This window comes from Leptodactylus fuscus, chromosome 2 (assembly GCF_031893055.1).
Source record: "Leptodactylus fuscus isolate aLepFus1 chromosome 2, aLepFus1.hap2, whole genome shotgun sequence".
Lineage (NCBI taxonomy): Eukaryota > Metazoa > Chordata > Amphibia > Anura > Leptodactylidae > Leptodactylus > Leptodactylus fuscus.
The window spans coordinates 15672584-15691613 of NC_134266.1; the positions used below are offsets into that span (position 1 = coordinate 15672584).

The following is a 19030-nucleotide window of genomic DNA, read 5'->3' on the forward strand; positions in this document are numbered from 1 at the left end:
TAATTTAATTGCCAGGGCTTGTGACTGGTTGCAGTGGTCACCTTGCACAAACAGCCTGGGGACCTATATACAACTGAATAGAGCTACCTCTGCCAGATGTTTTATCACTTGTGCTGTTTTTTGATACCACTGAAAATGACTTACACTTCTCAAAAAATGCAAAACTCTTAATTAAAAAACAAAACGAGTTAACGTGTGCATGCTGTCTAATATATATCACCACATGACAGATATCATTGTAATGAGACAATCAATGTTATTTACAGCACCTGGTAGTGGTTTTAATGTTATGGCTGAACGCCGTGCACGTAATTGTTTTTGTTCTTAGAAATCTATTTCAAAATTTAATAAGGTATTTATTCAATTGGTAACAATTGTCCTCTGATGGTTTAATGAAGAAATGTGAGAATAGGCCAAGAGAGACTTTCTGGTCAGTTATTCTTTAATTATGCGTTAGTAATTGAGGTCAGGACCCTGATTGATGGAGCCTGAAATCCAGGGGTGGAATTATCGCAAGGTTGAGTGATAGTAGAGATGTAGCTGGGATAATGTCTCAATCTTTTCATGAAACGCGGCGTGCTTTTTAGGATTAGAGGTGGAGATATACTTGGTTATCAAATTGTCATGACAAAACATAAAAAATAACATGAACTTATACACTGCCTGGCCAAAAAAAAAAGTTGCGTTGTGCAACAAGGTACCGTTCCACCCCTGATATAATTATGAACTGTTCATGACAGGAATTTGCATATATTCTTGAATATATATAATTGAGCTATAGCCTGTCAAGTGCAGATCATAATTAAAGGTGTGAAGCGATGTCTACCAATGGAAGAGCTACCAGAGGAAGAGATGTTAGTGCCTTCAAGAAGGGGCAAGTCATTGGATTGTATCAGGCCAAGAAATCCACCAAGGAGAGAGCCGAAGTAACTGGTATCGGACAGAGAACTGTTCAGCGTATCATACAAGCATGGCGAGATGGTGGAGAACCCCCCTCCAACCGTGGAAAGTGTGGGCGTAAGACTATACTCAAAACTCGAGGTCGTAGGTCCCTAAAGCGACTGATGAAGAATAACCACCGGAAAACCACCTTTGAGCTCACACAGATATTCAACTCGACGGAGCAACACATTTTGGAGCGAACAATGCAATGAGAACTCAAAGGAATGGGTCTCAACAGTTGTGTCGCCACACGAAAGCCATTGCTGACAGAGACCAACAGACGTTGGCGCCTGTCATTTGCAAGAGACCACAAGGATTGAACCCTAGAGCAGTGGAGAAAGGTCATTGTTCCAGAGTGATGGTCGTGTCCGGGTGCGACGAGAAACACACAAAACACTGGACGTGCTGGAAAGGAACCTGCGCTGTCACTCACCACCCCCAACGAATCTGCGTAACCTGGGCTCCCGGATACTCGAGAATTGGATCAAAATCCCTGAGTCTACACTACAGAACATTATAGACTCCATGCCGAGATGGATGCGTGCTGTTATTCGTGCTCATGGTGGCCCAACTAAATATTAACACTCGCGACTTTTTTTTGGCCAGGCAGTGTATATAACATATGAAAATCAGTGTAAAAAATGGCAAAGTAAAATTCCTTCAATATGCTAAGTTTGGGTGGAGTTATCATTTACCGTTTAAACCAACACATATGCATTCTATGATTAGAAGCGTTACAATTTTCCGCCATATTTTTTGTATTTATTATTTATTTATTATGCTTACTTGCATAGCGCCATCATATTCCTCAGCGCTTTACAGACATTGACAGTCACTGTCCCATATAGGGCTCACAATCTAAGTTCCCTATCAGTATGTCTTTGATGTGTGGGAGGAAACCCACGCAAACACGGAGAGAACATACAAACTCCTTGCAGATATTGTTCTGGGCGGGATTTGAACCCAGGACTCCAGCGCTGCAAGGCTGTAGTACAAACCACTGAGCCACCGTGCTTCATGATTGTCCATGCTTGCTGTTACATTGTCTCCAATTTAAACCTCACACTGACCACCATTGTGCCTTTCTACAGTGGTCATGAATGAGTCTTATTCTACAGTGCCATATTATTACACTATAGATTGTTCAGTTATGGGTCAGGTGCCCATATATATATATTAATAATCAAGTCCCCAAAAAGTTCTTCTCTGACCTTTTTTGATGGAGCAGACACAACCCCCCTCAAAAAATAAATAAATAAATAAATAAAAAAATGTTAAAATGAAAAATAAGCTGTAAGATAACTATTTATAGTAAATAACAAAAACAACAACAAAGAATAAAATAAAAAATATAGATAAGTAAATAAATAAATTCATACATAAATATCAGTTATATAGCCCTGCCCTCAAACACATAAGCCCTCGTTTACATCAGCATTTGGATTCCGGCTGGGGGAGTCTGCATGGAGATCCCCCCACCCCACCCCCGATCGGAATACCAAATGCAAGAGCAAGCTCTGGTGCAGTAAAGGCACACGGACCCCATAGACTATAATGGAGTCCATGTGCTTACCGCCAGATGTCCGCAGAGATTGTGTGGACAGTAATTATAGTCTATGGGGTCCATGTACTTTTACAGCACAGCGTTTGCAATTGTGTTTGTATTCCGTTCGGGGGGTCTCCATGCGGACTCTCCCCGGACAGAATACAAAAGCAGATGTGAACCAACCCTAAAAAAGGATATGGAATTTAAGGTGGCGGAAAGCTAAAGCTTTGTTTAGTCACTGACGAGTCTCAGACATAATGGGAGAAAATCTGCTGTAGCCTCGTACCATGAGTTCTGCGACCGAATCAGACAAAAGACAGAGCAGGACATCCTGAAAAAGTAGTGTCCATTTCTACCTCCTATTGAAAACAATGAAAGGCGGAATCCAGATTTTTAGACGGAATCTGCCCCCAAATCAACTCCAAATTGCTCCTTGTAAACATACCCTTCCAAGTATACACCCATCACATCACCAGTATAGATTTTTCAATACATTTCCCATTATAAGGCTGCATAAAATACAACGAGTACGCGTCATATCCCTTTAAGGTTCGTAATATTAAGTATTGCAATTTGTCTTTGGGAATGGAGTAAACAATTACAAGGATGAATAAAAGTTATTTTGTGAGTTCTGGGGCATAAACAGAGGCACAAGAAAGCGGCGACATCCGTCATGCTGTCAGCTCATTAGTGATAAAAGACATCATAATATTTTGTAGCACAATTAAAAGTGACAAGCTCTCCATGCTGAAAGTTACAAAACATTTGTCTTATTAATACATTTTACACAAAGAAACTCATTGATTGTTTTATATCCCAAAGAACACCAGTAATAGAGATTTACTAAACGAGGCATTCCGGTTTCCTGACAAAATCTGACACTTTCTTCATTTTTCAAATTTTTCAACACTCCTTAGATAAGGGAGGAGCAAGACAGGTCAGGATGGGGACGGCTCAGACCAATAGTAACTGGTACAAGTTATACCTGAAATCTTCCCCTGTCCCTGCTGATTGATCAAGATTTAATTTTGCCCCATTAGACCTAATTACAAAGTCCAGTCATATTAATGTGACCACCTGTCAAAATCCAGAATAACCACCTTTAGCAGAGCGGACCGCTGCGAGACGTGCAGGAAGAGAGGGGATGTTGTGATGGTGGTCACTGGGATGTTGAGCCATGCCGACTCCAGTGCCGTGGCCAGCAGTGCTAGGTTATGCGGTTGAGCATCCATGGAGCGAACAACCCGATCAAGGTGGTCCTACAGATTCGCAATTGGGTTCAAGTCCGGGGAATTTGCTGGCCAAGGGAGTACGGTAAACTCATCCTGCTGCTCGTCGAACCACACACGTACATTGCGAGCTTTATGACACGTTGTATTGGCGGTGGTCACATTAATATGACTGGACTGTATATTAAAAGGTTGGAGCCTCTTAATCATTCAGATGTATCACCCAGTGGGGGAATGGATTACGACTGGCATAGATAATGCCAATCTTAATAAATTTTCCCAATTCTGCTTCCCATCCACTAGCATCTTCCCGCACCCAGAGGCCACTGGAAAAACGGATTTGTACTTCGTCCAGGTGTCAGATCACATACTGATACCCTATCCTAAATATACATCATCAGTGTGAAAATAAATTTGGGGTCAGAAAATAATCCTGTCGACAATGTCCTCTAGGCTACCACTGTTCTCCATATGCTGACCCTTGACTGTTAAAGGGCCACCTTTCATCAATGGTCCTTCACTCCTTCTCTCTATGAAGATGCCCGGATGTGCTGAACTGCTACTGGGTTTAGCCAAATCAATAGCAGCTACTACGGTTGAGTGATCGGGAAAGATCGGATTCCCATCGACGATCGAGTAAATTTCTCTATCGCCATCGGGATCGGATGGAAAATGAGCGGAAATCGGATTTTAATATTGATCCTGAAATCTCAAGTTCGGCTCAACCCTACTCCATAAACATAAACTAACTAGCGTTGAGTGATCGGGATCGGTAAAGATCGGATTCCGATCGGCGATCGAGTAAATTTCACAATCGCGATTGGGATCGGATGGAAAATGATCGGAAATCAGATTTTAATATCAATCTTGAAATCTCAAGATTGGCTCAACCCTAGCAGCTACCAATCCCATGGATCTACATCGTCCCCAGTAAGGTGATCACTTAGTGATTGTGAGTCTACTGTAAAGATCCAGAATTTTTACATTTACAATGACTTCTTTCTTTTTAGAGGAGTGTTCTGAGGACAATGATTTTACAACTCTCTTTATAGAAAACTGCCTAATCGTACCTAACATGAAAACTGATTGTTGCTGTTCTTACATATAATGTTGTTATATTGTTTATCCCTTTGAATAAAAGAATAAAACATCTAACAAAACCACAATAAAACGGTAGCGTAACCATAGGGCACTCCGCAAATTTTAAAAGAACACAACATGCCATATAAACTTGCCAGATCTCAGCTGCTGCTTTCCATGAAACCGAATTCACTGTGATATTACATCTGCAGTATATTATTACGGTATATTATTAACAATGCAAAAGCACAACAAATTCCTACTCATTAGATGAGTCCTGGTGTCTAATGGATGAAACGCGTTGGGTCAGTAGGGTGTTCATGGTGTGCAGGAGTTGTATTTGGGTCAACTAGGGTACAGCATAGAGCATTATAGGGACATATTCATTTTGGCATAATGCCGGAGTAAGGCCGGGTTCGCTTCCAGCTCCTGAAAAGTGAAAGCTGCGCTGGACAACTAAGTTTGCTTTTAGACATTTTTAATAATTCTGTTCCACTGTTTATTACTAGAGATGAGCGAGTAGTATTCGATCGAGTAGGTATTAGTAGTAGTAGTAGTAGTAGTCCAACTCGAACTCTTCTGCATCTTTCAATTTGTGCCACTCCACTTTGACATTTTTTCTCTAGCCCACGCCATTCCTGAGCAATAGGTTCCATAAGTTTCACTAACCCAATATGCTAATTTGACTTCCTATTGTAGAGCAGTCCTTAACTGGAGCAGACACTGAGACCATCCAGTTGACAATATTGAGCCTACATAAGCATATTGGGTGCTGAATCTAACAGAAATGATGGTGTTACCATGGTAGAAGCTAGAGAAAATATTCAACTTGTGGTGGAATCAGTGGAGCAGAGCCTATTAAAGGATACACAATAGTGAAGTTGGTGGAGATGGCGAAAGGTCCTCTTTAAGTCATTACCTACATTTTTGTCTTATATTTGCAGGTTTCTAGTAATTTACCTTCCATTTTATTGTCTACAGGTATTTTTGTAAGCCTCACTTAAGGCTCAGAGCTGTGCACGCTCCGTTGCTTCCTCTTTATCTTGTATTGTCGACCGGAAACACACCATTTCACATAGCCAATTAGCTAGAATTGCCGCTCAATGCTGTAGCGCTTAACTTAATTTGTAAGGTGACTTCATTGGATAATAATTCCCAATCGTTACTGGTTATAAGTAAAGTTCCACTCCATAAATCAATATAAATAAATGGCACAATAGAGTATGAAATGAATGTTATAATTATTACTCCTATCATAAGGTTATCGGGACGGCTGTCATCATGTAAAGAACCACAGATACTGAAAAATATTATAGATATGTTATTGCAATCTGCCTGAAAATAAGTGCACCCTTGGCTCTTATAGCTACCTTCTGTAGCAGAAACCTGTGGAAGGCTTTTCATACACTGGTCTTCATGGAGACTCATTCATGGAGAAATTTTTTACAAATTTTTTAAGGGTTACGTCCATGCACAAAAAATAATCAAGTTCTTTACAGAATAGAGGATTAAGTTGCCCATAGGTGTACACGAATAAAGGTCAAACCCACTAATTTTGGCATGACTGGCCAACCATCTAATGTGTATGGGGCTCTCCTAAATGGGGGAGAAGGATTGGTCATGCTGGGTTTCAGAATATCTGATCCTTTTTGTCTATGGGGAGATAGACCTTGCCACTTATTCCCTGAACCCTATTCAAATCATATGTAGGCTAATCCTTCTATGTCTTCATACAATCCCAGACAGACTGGGTGAAGATGAGAGCAGGGCTCAGTGGGGGCCGTATCATTCAGGACTCCTCCTCCCAGGAACGGTCACACCAAATATTAATGGGATTTGCATTTCTCTTTTCTTTATTCCCTTTGCATTTTGTTAATTGTCAAAAATAAACTATTAACCCTTCTATTTCTGAGAGCGTTCTTACTGTGCAGCATTTTTTCCCACTTGCCCAAAACTTTGCCAGTACAGGCTATATACTTGTATATAGGCTGTATATTGTCAGATGGTATTTTAGTGTTTATTAGGGAACAAGTGGACAGCAGCTGGCTTTTATACTCCAGATCTTTTCATGAGCTAAAAAGGAAACAATATCAAAGGAACATCAAAATAAGCCTTCCCGTAGGAACTAACCTAAGCACAGCTGAAGACCCTCACCTATGTGCACACGTCCCACGAGTCTGCCTAAAACTGAATACAGAGACATAACAATACTGCCGCAACCTATAGCGAAATACCGTCATAGCGAAATATTATCTGAAGCCCTAATTGACAGACAAGGATTCCTCGAACTTTCATATTGACACCTCATTTATTACCCTTTTATGTTTGACACATGTATATAATAGATTAATGCTTATTTTTGCTACAACTCTCATACGGTTCCCCAGATTATAAGGGTAATAGTAAAACCTTTTATCTATGTAAGGAACAAAGAGGCTGCAGAAACTTGACAATCCCTTTAACCATCACAAAGACATGAATACAACTATGTTTGACTTATCTTCAATAGAGATGAGTGAGTAGTATTCGATGGAGTAGGTATTCAAAATACTCGTACTCAATCAAATACTACTCCTATTTGCAGTAAAGATTCGATTCAGAACCAGCGTTGATTGGCTGAATCCTATACAGTGTACAGCATTCGGCCAATCAACGCTGGCTCTGCCGGAGGCTCGTCTGTGAGGAGGCGGAGTCTAAGGTCGGACCACAGCAGTCTTCATTGTGGTCCGATCTTAGACTCCGCCTCGTCAAAGACAAGCCTCCTGCATAACCAGCGCTGATTGGCTTAATGCTGTACACTGTATAGGATTCAGCCAATCAACACTGGTTGTGCAGGAGGGATGCTGCAATACTATCCTGTGGGTATATCATTCTCCCCGGACCCCGCATTCTCCCCGTGTCCTACTCCTTCCACTTTGCTTTTAGGGCCGATTCACATTAGCGCTTGCCTCTAGTCTGGAAGGAGTCCGCAGGAGGACCCCCCTGAACGGAATATCAGCGCAACTGCAAGCGCTGGACAGTTAAAGTGCACGGACCCCATAGACTATAATGGGGTCCGTGTGCTTGCCGCACTGCCCGCACGAATCATCATGTACATGCAAAACATGACAAAACATGTCTGGTATCTTTAGTGGTGCTGGCACACTATAGTATTTTTCACAGGCCTCCAGGCCATGGATTTGGTGGTTCCATAGACTTCTTTGTGCACAAAGCTGTGAATTTTGCAGGCGCCATGGAAGTCTATGGAGATGTAGAATCCACGGCCTGTAGACTGTAGTGTGCAATCAGCCTTACTGAGCAGCAATATTGGTCAGGCGAAAACTGCCTCATAGTAAGATTGTCATTACTATGACTATAATTGTCATTGCTGACTATACAAGGAGCTTTCATCACTTAAGCCCTACAATAGATAGTTGTGTAACTGTAAACCAATTCCTGCATGCACTATTATACCTCATAGTGACCCTGCACACAGTATTATACCCCATAGTGGCCCCTGTATCTCCAGCAGGCAGCGGCCTATTTACCAACCTCCCCAGACCTGATCATTGCCGCCCCCGCTTCCCCTTGTACTATAGGCCGCGGAGGCCGGCAGTGAATAGGCCCGGGCCAGGCTGCGATCCCACTGCCACTATTATTATACTCGGGGGTGTTTTCAGACCCCAAGTATAATAATCTGAGCCCCAGGGGAGGTGAGGGAACATAACAATGTTACTTACCTCTCTGGGATCCGATGTTAGCTGGCTTCGGGCCTAACTGGTAATGCCCAGGTGTCACGTGGTCTGGTATATTACCATATAGGCCCAAAGCCTGCTAGGATTAAAGAGGACCTTTCATGGGTTTGGGCAAAGGCAGTTCTATATACCGCTGGAAAGCCGACAGTGCACTGAATTCAGTATATAGAACTGCCTTTGCCCAAACCCATGAAAGGTCCTCTTTAACATTGGATCCTAGAGAGGTGAGTAACGGTGTTTATTATGTTCTCTCATCTCCCCTGGGGCTCCAATTATTATACTCGGGGGGGTCTATATATATTATATATACATATATAAAATGAAAAACATCACCAAAAATTTTTGTGAGTTTGGATGTTTGTGGGTTTGGATGTTTGCATGTTTGTTCCTCAATCACGCAAAACCCGCTCCACCGATTTTGCACAAACATAGTTACTACACAGGATTGCACAATAGGCTACTTTTCGTCACAATAGCGCACATACGTTTTTCCCAGGACCCCCACAAAACCCAAACTCACATCACTATCTCTGCAATCTCACACACTTTGGACCATAGCAAGCCACAAAATTCATATTACCCTGTACAGCAGAGGTCGGCAACTCCTGGCACACGTGCCAAGAGTGGTACTCCTGCCATATTTCACAGGACCTGCAAGAGTTAAATGAAGTCGGAGCGTCCCTTCAGTGCTCTGCTAGAGCTGAGGCATAAGGACACTCCCCTTCTCTCATTGCCCTCCAATGAGAGGGGTGCAGGAAACACAGGGGGTGGAGCTTAATCGCTCAGGTCTCTGCCTGCTATAGTGATAGCTCCTGCCGTCTGCATCCTGCAAAGGTTCCCCGAGGAGGAGAGGAAGCTGCTAGCAAAGTGAAAGTAAAAAGCACACAGGTACCTTCCTTTAGTTCCTATTCTCATTAATGTCAGGCATTTAGGGTTATTAGTTTAGTGTTAGTAACGCCATGTGTCTCACATTAATAGGAATAAACCCCATCATGTCCCTCATATTAACCCCTGTGTGCCTCATATAAAGGTTACTAATATGTGACACATACGGAGGTACTAATAAAAGACCTCAATAATGAAGATACTTAATTATTACCTCCAAGTCTCTCACATATCAGTAACTCTTACACAAGGGTTAATGTGAGGGACATGATGGGGTTAATTGCTATTAATAAGAGGCACATGGAGTTAGTAAACTGTCATGCACAGGGACAGACTTATCTACAATTGTGAATAACACTATGGCCCTGTACATTTCAATGGGCCCATACACATAGATCCTGTTTTTGCGGCTGTGTGTCCGGGACAAATTGAGCTGTAATATATAGAGCAGGTCCTATATATGTCCTATACCTTTCCTACACCTGTCCGTATTTGCAGCCCTGTCAATTTATCTTTAATCTATAGGTCAGTGAAAACCATATCCGTGCCATTTGTGTGCAGGAGGCCTAAGGCTGAAGCACCAAGTTGCGTTAAAACAGCGTTTTTGTTGCAAATTTTGCTGCGGCTTTATGAGCCAAAGTCAGGAATGAATTGAGTAGAAGAGAGAAGCAGAAGAACTTCTTGTATAAAACTATATAATTTAAACAATACATCATTGCACTGACACTTTCCCTTTAAGCATGAATATAATATATATATATATATATATATATATATATATATATATATATATATATATATATATACATACACACACACACACTACCCCAAACAAGTGAATAGAATCCTTGCTGGGAGATCTCATGTTCTAAGTCGTCCTCATGTCTCCCAGTTTGGCTTATGGCGGGTCGTTCCCTACAAGGCCCCATAGTTTCTTGCCTCTGGCATCCGGCATATTTTTCTCTATTTGATTGCCTTTTTGTTAGGGCGGCTGTGATATAAATAATGTAGTAATAGAACTCAATTTTCTATTTTCTATCAATGACGGAGAACAGCATGTTTTCCAGATCAAACACTTCTATGTTACACTGACTATAGCAAATTGAACGCCATCTGTTCTAACATGAAATACTGTCGATTATTGTGAATATTTTCATTTATGTTTTGTTTACAAAATTAAAATGATGAAAATATTCCACTTCGCTGGTGAATCACGATCCTTCTTCAATGTTGTCATCTGGACACCAGGCACACATGAATATACATTAGACACGAAGCTTCCGGAGACAACTTGTAAATGGCTAAACATGAGTGTGATGTTAATAACCAGATTTCGCTTTCAATACTGAACGATTATAGACTGTATCGGATGACAATTATTAATGTATCATTTTTATAGAATATTTTCTATAATACAGTCATGTGTCTGAATACATTTGTTTTAGGTAAATTAGTTCTGTATGATACTACATTTTTTTACATTCAAATAGCAAATGGTACTCGATCGAGTACGAGTATTTCGAATACCGTAGTATTCGATCGAATACCTACTCGATCGAGTACTACTCGCTCATCTCTAGTAAGTATAAGAAGAATTACAATTATGACTGTAGAAATACAATAGTTGTCACCAACCCCAACACAGCAGTTAAAAATAATTTTGTTATTGGAATGGTTAACTCATGAAAATTCTACTTTCTTCTTAGAAGGATTTTAAGGTACAGAGGTTAAGTTTATGCAGAGTAAAATTCTATCTAATATATTGAAGCATCATTGTAATTCTGTATAACCCTGACGCGCATCTGCAATACAGATTTGAGCATAATGTGTATGCTACCGATTGGTATTTTATTACTTTTGTATAAATAAAGCTAACGCTTGCCTCATCAGGGTAGGCCGTCTGATATTGAAGTTGTTTTTTTGTCAAGTGTCATATACTCCAACACGCTGAAACATAATAGGAAACCTAAGTGAATCTTTTCAGTCTGACTCCAGATTAATACCCTGACACAATACTGGGATATAGGATCATACCACTATGAAGAGGGGGGAGTGCCGACCTCTCTTCACAATCTAACCGAAACCTTTGTATCATTTCAAAGCAAAACTCAATGATATTTCTAGCAAGGATCTTGACTAATGTTTGTAATGGTTTGGGACCTTGATGATCATGGAGATATTTTTTTTACAAATATTTTTTATGTTTTTAGTTCCTAACATTCTACATTTCTGGACAGAACACAATATAACCATGAACCTCCTTTCTTTTAGACCATTTACTACATATCTTCCCAGAAAAATCCATATGTTTCCACCCAACATCTGAGAGCCATATATACCGTCCATTTCATTAGCTGGTGGTTTAGAGACTCTACATTAAATATTACATAGTAAAAACCATAAGGATAACGTTTGAATCTCGTAACAAAAGGATATGACGGTAAAGTGGTTTAGTACCTGACATGCCAAGGTGATAACCAGTGGTGAAGTTGGCCTCAAATCCTTTTCGGGTAGTCGTGGAGTCGGATGTAAAATACACAGTCATATGATTGGTTGTGGAGAAGACGTCTGGTACTTGATTCATTCCCGTATAAACAGCTAAAAATATCAATGAGAATCAAATAAGACAGTGTCACGAAGAAGACATTATATCATCCTTAGGATTTATTTTTTGTGAGATGGTTGGGAGATCAAATCCTACAGTGAAGAAGATTAAGGGCTAGTTCATTTTCTCTGCTTCGCAGCTGGCAATAATAATCTTTGCTTTTGAAGCTGAAGACTAGGAACCTATATGGTACTTGTTAAGTATATTACATATCTGATGGTAGATAGTAGAGTATAGAGAGACAATACTCTGGGACACATCACAGTTACTCAGTCAATTTTATATTCCATAGATGAAGCAAATGGAGCCAATAGAATAAAAAAAAAATGTGCTCACCTCTCCTCGGTCCCCTGTTTCCAGCAACAACTGATCTCATCAGCCATAATGTCTCATTTGTGTCAGGTGACTGCTGCAACCAATCACAGCCCACAGCGGTGACCTCTTCACAAACTGCTGCCACATGTAGTTTGTGAAGAGGTCACTGCTGAGGCCTGTGATTGGCTTCAATGGTCACCTGACACAAATGGGATGTCACAGCTGATGTCATCCGGAGGGACCTGCAAACAGCAGTGCCCCTGGAAACAGAGGACTTTGCATCACCTATAGATATTTATAAACTAACTTGGACAGGGCTCCCTGCTATATACTTTATATATCTGATATGTCTGATGAAGGTAACACTAAAAGCAGTTGTTGTTGTTATTATTATTATTATTATTATTATTATTATTATTATTATTATTATTGCTATTATTATTGTTGTTATATTATTATTACTATTTGTATTATTATTATTTTTATTATTGTCATTATTATTATTTCTATTATTACTGTTATATTATTATTATTATTATTATTATTATTATTATTATTATTGTTGTTATTACTATTAGTTATAGTATTATTATTATTATTATTATTATTATTATTGTTGTTGTTATTACTATTAGTTATAGTATTATTATTATTATTATTATTATTATTATTATTGTTATTACTATTAGTTATAGTATTAATATTATTATTTATTATTATTATAATTATTATTATTATTATTATTTCTCCCATTGACTTGTAGGCAGGCAATGTCCCGACAAGTGACCTATGACCTTACCACAATTCTTTTATAAGCAATTGATCATTTTTTAATAATGATCTGAGTAAAAATAATAAAAATGATAAAAATACTACATCTATACAAAAAGGCCAATAACGCACATTAAAAACTTTCAAAAAAAAATTCCTAATAACACATAAACTATTGAATTCTTACAATATATTTTATGTATCGGGAGCCAAAAAACTCATAAAACAACTATAACATTTGAAATCGAATAAAAGCGATGGCTAGAAAAATTCAATGAAGCTTTATGGTGGAAAAAAGCTGTAAAATATAGAGAAAAAAAAAACTGCAAACATTTCTTATTAGTCTCTGTAGGCAAGTCCTTTAAACTTTCTCCACCAGTGGGACTCGCTGGGTCATGGAGTCACATAAACATGTACATTCTTCATTTTCTGATGCTATTATTTTGCTGTGTTAACATGCAATCCGCCACTAGACTTTCAGGTTATCTACGAGTCTCACATCTTCTGAATGATAATTTTCCAACATGTCTTTTCTAAGAAGTGAGCGAATCAAAGGAGCGCTGAACTTTATGACCTGCTTTTTATGAGTTGAAGTTCAGCCGCAAACTCTGCACTTCAGTGTCTGGTGGTTTGTTTCAGTTCTTCATCAGTGACAGCATGAAATCCAGCAGCTAACTGTTACTTTGCAATAATTCATAGCACTCACAAGAAATCTACCGTATACAACAAAAGCTTCCGAAACCAAGATCTCAGCACAGAGTGGATACTTGCCCAGCAACAAGGAATCTGATCCTCTGCCATCTCTCACTTCAACAACATCATATATATTCTCTAGATCAAACACTCGAAAATGCAGCTGGATATTGTGTCCTTCTGCCGCATTCAGATACCATATACCTAGGAAAAAAGGAGAGGGAAATTGGATACAATAATGCATTCATTTCATGTGCCTGATAGAATTTAGAATGATCGTAATATCAATGCCGTTCAATATTATTTTTTACATTTCACTTTGTATATTTTATTACACGAGAGTCAAAAAATAACCTGTAAAATTTATTGTAATAAAGACAAATATATCGTTCTTTGATATCCCTGTTTTCCAATACACTTTGTCCATCTGACACCAAGCTTGATTTAGGCTAAAGCCCCAGATTGTGGAAACGCAGCATTTTTTGTTGCATATTTTGTTGCAGTTTTATGAGCCAAAGCCAAGAGTGGATTAGACAAAAGAATGAAGTATAAGAACTTCCTAGATATTCCCATTCCTGTTCTATCCATTCTTGGTGTGGGCTAAAAAAAAAACGCAGTAAAATCTGCAACAAAAAAAGACGCTTTTCTGCGGAAACACAACTTCTTTTGTTGCAGATTTTGTTGTGTTTTTTTTTTACCCCAAACCAAGAATGGATAGAACAGGAATGAGAAATATATAGGAAGTTCTCATACTTCTCTCTTCAGTTCAATCCACTTCTGACTTTGGCTCAAAAAACCACAGCAAAATCTATGCATGCGCAGTCGGCTCTGCCTAGACCAGATGCCTAGGCAGAGTGAATTCCACCCGGAAGAAGATGTGGGGACGTAGTGCGGAAAAGACTTCGGAAAGGTAAGAGAAGAACCAGCGTTGATTGGCAGAATGCTATACATTCTGCCAATCAACGCTGGTTCTGCATTGAACATTAAACTTCGAACAGCTAGTAGTGTTCGATCGAGTACGAGTATTTCGAATAACGTAGTATTCGATCAAACACCTATTCAATCGAACACTACTCGCTCATCTCTAGTCTTCATCTCTTCAGTCCTCGTAGGACTACTGTCAGATAATCCACCATCACTGGTCTATCATACACATTCACACTCAGTGTTGTCATCATTCATGGACATGGATGGGCATCCGATGCCTTGTTCATGGTTGAAATAGAACTTCTCTATCTATTCATACACACTTCTTTGTTACAAAACGCATTCTCCATATAGTGCAAAATATCAGTACCGAACACACTCTAAGACCATAGTAAAATCAACCGCTGCATGCCACTTTTTTTTAGACCAAATCACGAGCGGGCAGCAATTTTTTATTTTTTATTTTGCATTGGAGTCACATATGAACTGACACAATATGTTTGGACCTCCACAGCAGTGACTTGGGAGACAGCACTCTCTACCTGAAGTGCAGATGATGATTGACTCACTCTCTTATATATATATATATATATATATATATATATATATATATATATATATATATACACATGTATATTATTGTTGGGAAGGTAGCTCAGTAGTAGAAATGGTGTGGACCCAACTAGTCAGAGACAGGGACACAAAATCTGTAGCAAACAGGTTTATTTAGAAAAAAAAATAAACCTTCACTTCAGGAACAAGAACAGCAAAACAGAATCCAGCCTTAACTCCAGGCAAAAGAACGTGAAACAAAACCCCTGCTCGTCTGAGCACTAACTAAACAACAAAGTACTAACTGTACATGTGACTTAGTACCAATCACATGAGTAAACAAAAATAGCACTATACAGTCTCACCAGGCTCTCCGAGTGTCAGGACAGACCCAGGCACCTCCTCTCGCTCCCAGGATCTGCCCTGAAGTGCAGGCTCTGCAGCCTTTTATGGCCCAGTAATGAGCCCAGGACCACACATAGGTCAGAAACCTGGGGCTGATATATCTGGACTCCAGCATTCTGCCTGTCACCTTCTCACATTATATAGATATACAAAAATATTTATTAAAAAAAAATGTTGGCTGAAATTGGTGATTTTGTCAGGTCAGTTGAAGATCTAATGTGTATAGGGTGTACGGAGTTCTCTCATATGTAGATGTCTGAGGAAGAAGGTATAAGGCTGTTGGATCTCAACATGTGTGACCCTTAAAAGTCACCAGTGACTTTCTTCCATTCAGACAAATGTATGCATGACTTAGCCAAACATATCTATGAGCTCGATGTTATAGCCATCAGCCAAACAAGTGCTCCACCAACAGGTATCTAAAATGCATTGCCAGTCTTAGGTCATTTTGTATATTCCCTCTGCCTGTTCCTTCTGCTGAACCTGATGGACCTACGCCCTTTGGTCAACCCAACCACATGTAACATTTTAACAAAATAGTAGGCACATCAATGCGAACCTGAAGTTTACTCTCTTAGATGAAACCTTGCAATTTTCCTTTCAAAGACTTTGTTCTACAATGAATGCTAAACAAATGGGTCTAGAAAGTTACTGCACTATGTCAACGCTTATTTCAAGGTGGTTGAAGAATCTTAAAAATAAAAATTAAAAAAAAAATTTGCTTAGGTTTTTAGATTGTTCTTAAGCGTGTTATTCTTAAAGGCTTGTCAGCTTTTTTGAAAAGATAAATGATGTTAAGAACAGAGTTGTAGTCTTTTATTCTAAGAAGCACTTTGTAAAATCCTCCCCCATCGGAGACAAAGAGGGTTATTACCTCTTATATTAACGGCTCCGGATGTTGTATTTTAGGAGGGGGGTTGTTTTTTTTTAGAATAATAAAATTCATTAAAGTTCGGAATTAGAGATGAGCGAACAGTGTTCTATCGAACACATGTTCGATCGGATATCAGGGTGTTCGCCATGTTCGAATCGAATCAAACACCACGTGGTAAAGTGCGCCAAAATTCGATTCCCCTCCCACCTTCCCTGGCGCCTTTTTTGCACCAATAACAGCGCAGGGGAGGTGGGACAGGAACTATGACACCGGGGGCATTGAAAAAAAATTGGAAAAAGTCATTGGCTGCCGAAATCAGGTGACCTCCATTTTAGACGAATAGTGGATTTCAAATCCGGGTCATATGAGAATGTGAACTTTGTGACTATGAGACAGGGATAGCTGTACAGGCAGGGATAGCTAGGGATAACCTTTATTTAGGGGGAATGTTATTAGAAATAACTTTTTGGGGCTCTATCGGGTGTGTAATTGTGATTTTTGTGAGATAAACTTTTTCCCATAGGGATGCATTGGCCAGCGCTGATTGGCCGAATTCCGTACTCTGGCCAATCAGTGCTGGCCAATGCATTCTATTAGCTTGATGAAGCAGAGTGTGCACAAGGGTTCAAGCGCACCCTCGGCTCTGATGTAGCAGAGCCGAGGCTGCACAAGGGTTCAAGCGCACCCTCGGCTCTGATGTAGGAGAGCCGAGGGTGCACTTGAACCCTTGTGCACCCTCGGCTCTGCTACATCAGAGCCGAGGGTGCGCTTGAACCCTTGTGCACACTCTGCTTCATCAAGCTAATAGAATGCATTGGCCAGCGCTGATTGGCCAATGCATTCTATTAGCCCGATGAAGTAGAGCTGAATGTGTGTGCTAAGCACACACATTCAGCTCTACTTCATCGGGCTAATAGAATGCATTGGCCAGCGCTGATTGGCCAGAGTACGGAACTCGACCAATCAGCGCTGGCTCTGCTGGAGGAGGCGGAGTCTAAGATCGCTCCACACCAGTCTCCATTCAGGTCCGACCTTAGACTCCGCCTCCTCCAGCAGAGCCAGCGCTGATTGGCCGAATTCCGTACTCTGGCCAATCAGCACTGGCTAATGCATTGTATTGGCGTGATGAAGCAGTGCTGAATGTGTGTGCTTAACACACACATTCAGCTCTACTTCATCGGGCTAATAGAATGCATTGGCCAATCAGCGCTGGCCAATGCATTCTATTAGCGTGAACTGAGTTTGCACAGGGGTTCTAGTTCACCCTCTGATGTAGCAGTGCCGAGTGTGCATCAGATGTGTAGTTGAGCAAAACTGACTCAGCACTGCTAAGTCTCTGCATTCGCATAGGAATGCATTGGCCAGCCTTCGGCCAATCAGCGCTAGCTCTGCCGGAGGAGGCGGAGTCTAAGGTCGGACCTGAATGGAGACTGGTGTGGAGCGATCTTAGACTCCGCCTCCTCCAGCAGAGCCAGCGCTGATTGGTCGAGTTCCGTACTCTGGCCAATCAGCACTGGTCAATGCATTTCTATGGGGAAAAGTTAGCTTGCGAAAATCGCAAACTGACAGGGATTTCCATGAAATAAAGTGACTTTTATGCCCCCAGACATGCTTCCCCTGCTGTCCCAGTGTCATTCCAGGGTGTTGGTATCATTTCCTGGGGTGTCATAGTGGACTTGGTGACCCTCCAGACACGGATTTGGGTTTCCCTCTTAACGAGTTTATGTTCCCCATAGACTATAATGGGGTTCGAAACCCATTCGAACACTCGAACAGTGAGCGGCTGTTCGAATCGAATTTCGAACCTCGAACATTTTAGTGTTCGCTCATCTCTATTCGGAATATCTTAGTTCATATTGATGGAACGGCTAATGACTTTCCTCCTCTGAAATATAAAGATTAGATGGAATGTGGAAGTCACGGATACTACTTAATTAGCTTTTCCAAAATATCTTCCCTCGTGCTGATGTGGAGAATGTATTACCAGAAGACTGTTGTGTGATTATAGGATTCTGCACAGAAAGACACATTTCAATATTCCTCTGTATGAATGGGAAGAGTTCTACACGGGGCTTCAATTTTCCTATCAATCTCCCTGGTGTATTCAAGTCATTCTCTGAAATGTAGAAGCAAATGGCCCTCCACCTTAAAGGGATACAAACAGCAGCGTATAATTTATGAAGATGTTAAAGGCTTGTAAAAACATGGCTGCTTTCTCCCAAAAATAGCACATTTGTGTCTTGGTTGTCTTTGTTGTTTCAGGTAAACTTCAGTGAATGGTAATGTTACTAAGCAGAGATGAATCTGTTGGTGGATTCACTGGTTCACTGTTACATTGTTACATAGTAGATGAGGTTGGATGAAGATACAGGTCCATCAATTCCAACCTATAACCCAACAGTGTTGATCCAAAGGAAGGCAAAAAATCCCATGAGGCTTATACAAATTGCCCCATTTCAGGGGAACAAATTC

At 40.3% G+C, this 19030-nt stretch overlaps 1 protein-coding gene across 1 annotated transcript in view; it reads right to left on the reverse strand.

Annotated features, from left to right (window-relative positions):
* Positions 1-19030, reverse strand: part of TMPRSS15 (transmembrane serine protease 15) — a 258100-nt gene that overhangs the window by 107562 nt on the left and 131508 nt on the right. Inside the window, exons 15-16 of the mRNA XM_075263447.1 lie at positions 13879-14004; positions 11874-12014 (exon numbers count right to left, since the gene is read on the reverse strand). Coding sequence (XP_075119548.1) covers positions 11874-12014; positions 13879-14004 — 267 coding nt within the window. The remainder of the gene's footprint in view (positions 1-11873; positions 12015-13878; positions 14005-19030) is intronic.